Consider the following 6,335-nt stretch of genomic DNA (forward strand, 5'->3'; position numbering starts at 1 on the left):
CAGACACAATCACCCTGAGTGGACGGCCTTGTTCTGGATACCATCCTATTCATTTGTGTTTCCATTCTTCTCAGGGACGGCTCACTAATCCAGGCAAAAACCTATTAACTGGCACTCCAGCTGACAGGAAGAGATAGATTGACAGTTTGTATTTAAATCAGCGTGTCTGGTGAGAGGTCATTTAAATTAGGATCTAAATTCTGTGCAGGGTGGGTGAGGGGGTTATGTCTGTACTTGTTTAAAAAGAAACTCTCATAAACAACACACTGCATCAGGTGGACTAAGGGCTTTTATTTTTGCAGATAGAAAGACAGATCTCTAAAAAAACTGTTTAAGTGAAGCTTCTCATTTGATTTCCATTGAAACCACTAGATGGAGACAATCTGTATGACCTTGCAGTGCGACAACCAGAGAATAACTCCAGTCAGGCCAATTTTCAGCAGGTGACGGGTGTTTGCTGCCCACCATGTTTGGAAAGCCACCATCTGACCACGCACAAACATTTTTACGCACGACCTCAAAAGTTGGAAATCCGCGTGGTGAGTTTATGAAAACGACATTAATGATTCAAGACAATTCCAATTCAACATACACTACTTTATTTTTTAAATCGCCTGATAGACAGAATCCAACAGGTGCCATGTTGAAGGGGAAATTTAGAGCTGAATGTTTGGAGAGGTCACGTGTTATTTGGCGTCACCTGAAGAAAACGCCTGGTGGCACCTGAAACTGAAGAATAATATACGTTTTCAGGTAATTCCACGCACTATGTATGAGTTAAATGTGCTTTATAATGCGCTTAGCAACATGATAGCTGAGTTTAAATTGGGTTACAGGAGCAGTGCAATTTCAAAAATCGACAAATCTTCAGTTTCTGTGTCTTCCCAGTGACCTGTGATCTTGGCACAATCACTTGATTCACGACAGTTGTGTTTCATTATCTCAGCAGATGTTCCTCAGTAGAATTAAAAAGCCTGAATAAACATAAGTCTTTTTAACCTATGACATAAAAAGACAGTTTGTTGATTCTCAGGTTGTAGTTTTTGTTCGAGAGAATTTTAATGCTTGTTCCAACAGTTGAGGGAGGAATAGAGCCCTGATTGCTGCTGTTTGAGGTGTGAATGTCCTGCCCGTCTGCAACACTTCGCAGCTTGTAAGCGCCAGAAAACCCACAAATGGTGTTGAATAGCCCCCGGATTTCGTCACATGCTAAGCAGACTGTCGGGGCAGGAACAGTCTCCAGCTTGACAATGGGGTTCCTTCTAATCCAACTTGTTTTCACTGTCTTGCTGGGACGCAAGGGTTTGCACATTAGCACTACGTTAACTTGAACAAAAGACGCGCATTCCCGAAACCCGAATGCTATCCTGCAAAGTCCCCTGGAGGGAGACCCTACTGTGCGCACAACGCTCCCCGACTGCTGTGCGCTCTCGGACCCTCTGCAATTACGCATCCAAACTCTCCGTTGTACATCTGCTGACCAGTCCCGACGTGTACACTGTCCTCAATATAGAATAATGTTTATCGATGGGTTAAAACGTGCATGATTTGCCTTCTGAAATAAGATTAACTTGCACCAATTAGACTCTGAAAATGTGAATTTATCTCAATCTAAAAGACTCAAACTATTTCTCGGATGAAGCCCATGTAATGCCACGTTTACTTAATTATTTCAGCTGACAAATGACCCCTTTTTCTGTGTTTTGTATATTAGCCGTTCTTTATGTATATTGCTCGTCAGAAATTGTTGATTGCATGTCAGCTTCAATCGAGATTAATTCTTTCTTGAAGCTCACCCCCACCCCCCTCCCTCCCTCGTGTTTTACCCACGCCTTTAGAAGAAAGTCCTCAGTATCATTAGAAAGCCATACAAATCCAGTCGTGTAGTTTTTGTTGACATAATGAAACTGTTAATTTGTTTAAAATAATCTTTGTTCATTTGGTAATAAACTTAGTTTATTTTAAGTTTATTAAGCTCCAAAAGTGGGCACGCACACACATACTTCTCATTCAGCTTTCGTGCGTAAATATTGGCACTGTTTCCAAAGCAAACTCGGAATCTGGGAATCTGTTGTAAGTGGTGTGTTGATATTACCTTAAGCGTTATTTACAGGTTTACTGTCTCCCAGACTCTCTGCCCCTTTCTACACACAACCCCCCTGCCGCCCCCTAAGGTGATCGGTCATTCTGCTCTCAGATAACGCGTCATTCCCCCCTCGATTACGCAGCGGGATTTACATGAAACTGTTAATTGTTTGCTCTTCAAATAGAGTCAGCTTGGAGCCAGCAGTCTGCCAGAAGTTAAGGACCGACTCTTGTGACCTCCCTCCCCCCTCTCGGCGCCCCTGTCCGAACTCTACAGGGCGATCTTCCCCCCGGGCTGATCATCAGCATGACAAAGCACTGGCCGGAGCAGAGCCCCATGGCACCACCCGCTCTGTCCCACCACATCGGAGAGCACCACGACCATCAACTTGACTTCCCCAGAAATGCGCAGCAGAGTTTTCCTATTACCAGCGGCGTAACGTGGGACTCTCCGGCCCAACATTGGTCTCTCCACCCGGCTCAGATGGTTCCCCAGCAGCCGCCGCGCTTGGAGAAGCTCTCTGCGCGCACGGAACATCTCACCGGTGCCACGGCGTTCATGGATAAACCCGTGCCACCGGGTGCGTCATACGCGAATGCGCAAGATGCCCACTACAAACAGGAAACTATTAACCGAGACTCTTGGAGCAATGAAAGGAAGAAAAGTAGGAACGGCGATGGGAAGAAAAAGAACTATCAGCGTTACCCAAAACCACCGTACTCATATCTGGCTATGATCGCTATGGTCATCCAAAGGTCCCCGGAGAAGAAACTGACATTATCCGAGGTAAGAATGAAAATACACTGGTGCTGTGGGAGTGTTGGGTAGGATTATACTGTGTGTGTGTTTTAGTTTTGAGGAAAAACACTCGTTTACAAGGATCTGATGTTTGCCTATCAGGGGAAATACACTTTGTTATAATTGTATTGACAGTGCAAGGACAGATTTATAATTAGATTGATAGTAAAATGGACAAAACGTCTAACAAACTGACCAATGGTGACAGAACTTTAATTTCGATTAATTCAAATTTAACAGAAAAAAAGGACAATTATATTCTCCATCTTATCTGATGTATAAAAGTCCAAAATTATTTATCTTTATGAATATAACTCTGTGGTTATTCACAACATATGATATGAAGAGTTCATGTTGCTGTTAATAATAATAATAACTTGAATTTATATTGCGCCTTTCAAGAGACCCAATGAAGCTTAAAGAAAAACAAAACAGTAACACACTTTTCAGCACCTTCCTGTGTCCTTCATTGTACTTAAGTATTATTGTTGGGGTCCAATATTAAATCTGTACATTGTGAGTGACTTGTGTGGATTCAGTTTGAAGGACAAATATTTTACACTCTAATTAACTGGGTGTTTTTCAGAGACATGTTACATTTTTTTTTGTTTGCAGTTACTTAAGTGTAAAATGCCCAAATGTCCATGCACTGTCACATAAAGTGACAGAAAGCAGCCAGCTCTTGGTGACACTTGAGTGACCACCATTCCTGCCATTCTTTGTTTGCTTTGATAAGGTTAGACAGCAGTGAAACCAGACCCTGATCTGTAACAGGAAAGTGATAAGATACAAGTCACGGCAAAATCATGTCTGTGCCAGATTTATCCTCGTATAAAGGAACTGCTCGTGAAATATAAATTCTCCGTCTTCTGTGCTTGTGTGCAACCAGGCGGCCATACTGATGTATTTTTTTTATTTCTAGATCCTGAAGGAGATCAGCACCCTCTTCCCATTTTTTAAAGGAAACTACAAGGGCTGGCGGGACTCAGTGCGACACAACCTCTCCTCTTATGACTGCTTTGTTAAGGTTTGTATGATGAAACTGTGAAATCATTTATGGACAAAACCCTAAAGTTGTGTTTAATTAGTGGTTTTGAAGGGAATGCTGTTCGATGACAGATGAGATATTATGTTGTAATGGTGGACATTACTGCCTGACTAGGCTGTCAGGTCAAACATTCCTCTCACTGTCCATACTCCCTCCACATGTAGGTGCTGAAGGACCCAAGCAAACCCCAGGGCAAAGGCAATTTCTGGGCAGTGGAGCTGAGCCGTGTTCCTCTGGAGCTCCTCAAGAGGCAGAACACGGCCGTGTCGCGCCAAGATGAGACCATCTTTGCCCAGGATCTGGCTCCCTACATCCTACAGGGACACAAGCCAGAATCTGAGCCGACCCCTGACCCTGTGACCTCCAACCTTCCCATGCGCTCCAGAAACCCCTCCCCATCACAGGAGGACTTGTTCCGACCAAAGCTGGACTCGTCCTTCGCCATCGACTCCCTGCTTCACAGCCTCAGGCCGACTAGTGCTTCTGGGGATGTGGAGGTGCCTACCAGGGACTGCTGGGGTGACGTGGAGCGCCCTCTGCCTTCTCCTCCTCCACGACCCCGCTATGCATCCTCTGCCCGTAGTGCCTCTGCCAGCTCTGCCAGCCCAGCTTCTACGTCTTCTTCATCCTCTGATGAGGAATGGAAGGGACTGTCCTTGTCTGGGAAGCGTGTTCCCCCAGATGGAGAAGCAGGGTCGGATGGGTATGAGGACTATAGGCCACCGCTGCACAAATCCGCCAGACGGGAGGCTGTTGCACCACCATGGGAGCTCCCTACATCCTACGCCAAATACGCTCCTCCCAATGCTGTTGCCCCACCCAGCATGCGGTTCAACGGCGGCCCCCTAATGCCGCTGCATGGCGGACTTCCCATTTATAGCTACGGTAGCTCCCCTGTAGCACCCGGCCACTTCTTAAGTCACGCATATTGGCCCATCCTGCCCAGTGGGCGAGTCCAAGCCCCCCCCCTCATCATGGACCTGGACAATATGTTGCAGTCTGTGCCTCCAAATAAGAGCGTGTTTGACGTCCTGGTACCGGCCAATCCGAACTCTCACTCACATCATCAACAACCGAGTCAGTACACCCTGCAGAATGGGCCTCCTTTAAACAGATACCCACAGTACTGACCGACCCAAAGGCAGATCACGCAGACATTCACGGACACTAAATCACTGTGACGTGACCATAAGTGCTGCAATTGAGTCTCGATCATTACATACAGCTTGAGCGACGTTGGCTAATATGCAAAGGGCGCTAAACTGCAGACACAGCTATTGTTTGATTCATGTTTTTGTCAAGTTGAAAAGTCAGTGTTTTATTTCTATTTTTTCAAGCTCAATATTTTTTAGAACTACCTCAAAATACTATACAACAAAACAACTATCTACCTCAGCTCTCGGCTCTTTGCACTGTCGATGTTATTTGCACTGTGTATTTTTTTATGCACATGACTTTCCTTACAGGGATTGCTTTTGAATGTTGTCTTACCTATTGTGACTGCTGAATGTATTGTTGGTTTTACAATCATGTGAAATACTGACGGTATGCAGACGGTGCATTCACTGAAACTGTGCAACAAAATCTGCATTTCTCAGTTTATCTTGCAAGTATTTTATACAGAATATCGATAAAAACTCAATGCCATGTTTTTTCTGCCACACACTGATGCTTTCTTCTTTGCTCCGATGCCCAAATGTACAGGACACGTTGTTTACTATGTTTTCCTCGTCTTAAATTGATCCTGTGCAGCTAATATCTTAGCCTCATAGACAGTGGTGTTACAATTTAGCTCTATAATTGCCTTGAGATACTTTAACATAAAGTTTAACATAGGGAAACGGTCATTGTAGATTCTTGTCGATCTGTAAAAGCTGCTGCCGTCGTCCCATGACACTAAAGACCATCTTCTGACCGGGATTGTGATTCCTGTGGAATTTGCACCGCCGGTTATTTGCACTATTTTAATGTCACGATCATCTTCCAAGATTGCTTATAAATGTCTGCCTGTACCTCGACAGCTCAATGTTTTGTCAGTTTCTTGCCATTTTTTTCCCTGTGGTCTCTTGTTGTGCTGAGCTGAGGTGAAAGGCCAGCCCAGAAATTTGAGAGTCAAAAGAATGTAATGGAGTTCAACAGGGTATGTAATAAAATGCTGTTTATTTTAACTGTGCTGCTCTGTGATGTTTCGCAATAAGAAAAGTGAAACTGCACAATCATAAAACAACTTGCGGTGTTCTAACATATTCTCACAGATGATTTAGTCGTGGCTGGTTTATGTGATGGACCCTCTGTCTTAAAAGCTGAATTTTACTGGTTCCCACTCTCCATCTACAACAACAACACAGATTCTCAAGCTGATGATCTGTAGTAGATAAAGTGGAAAGACAGCAGGGTGTCAGT

At 44.3% G+C, this 6,335-nt stretch overlaps 1 protein-coding gene across 3 annotated transcripts; it reads left to right on the forward strand.

Moving 5' to 3' along the window:
• Positions 1 to 358: 358 nt before the first annotated feature.
• foxh1 (forkhead box H1) lies at positions 359 to 6,100 on the forward strand. 3 transcript variants are annotated; one of them, XM_035142679.2, is made up of 5 exons: positions 359 to 539; positions 622 to 753; positions 2,271 to 2,872; positions 3,807 to 3,911; positions 4,097 to 6,100. In XM_035142679.2, the coding sequence occupies exons 3-5, from the start codon at positions 2,393 to 2,395 to the stop codon at positions 5,060 to 5,062; spliced, it is 1,551 nt and encodes a 516-aa protein (XP_034998570.1). In that variant the 5' UTR covers positions 359 to 539; positions 622 to 753; positions 2,271 to 2,392; the 3' UTR covers positions 5,063 to 6,100. The 3 variants fall into 3 exon arrangements, with proteins under 3 accessions (XP_034998570.1, XP_034998572.1, XP_047193829.1); XM_035142681.2 differs by having other exon boundaries at positions 636 to 753; XM_047337873.1 differs by lacking the exon at positions 622 to 753.
• The last annotated feature ends 235 nt before the right edge of the window (positions 6,101 to 6,335 follow it).

Source organism: Hippoglossus stenolepis, chromosome 19 (genome assembly GCF_022539355.2).
Source record: "Hippoglossus stenolepis isolate QCI-W04-F060 chromosome 19, HSTE1.2, whole genome shotgun sequence".
In the NCBI taxonomy this organism is placed as follows: Eukaryota; Metazoa; Chordata; class Actinopteri; order Pleuronectiformes; family Pleuronectidae; genus Hippoglossus; species Hippoglossus stenolepis.

What these genes read in the sequence shown, in the direction of transcription:
- foxh1 (XM_035142679.2), top strand. Translation starts at nt 2,393, where the DNA reads ATGACAAAGCACTGGCCGGAGCAGAGCCCCATGGCACCACCCGCTCTG. An exon ending in AGAAACTGACATTATCCGAG is followed by an intron (nt 2,873 to 3,806) that starts GTAAGAATGAAA and finishes TTTTATTTCTAG; the next exon opens with ATCCTGAAGGAGATCAGCAC. An exon ending in CTTATGACTGCTTTGTTAAG is followed by an intron (nt 3,912 to 4,096) that starts GTTTGTATGATG and finishes CTCCACATGTAG; the next exon opens with GTGCTGAAGGACCCAAGCAA.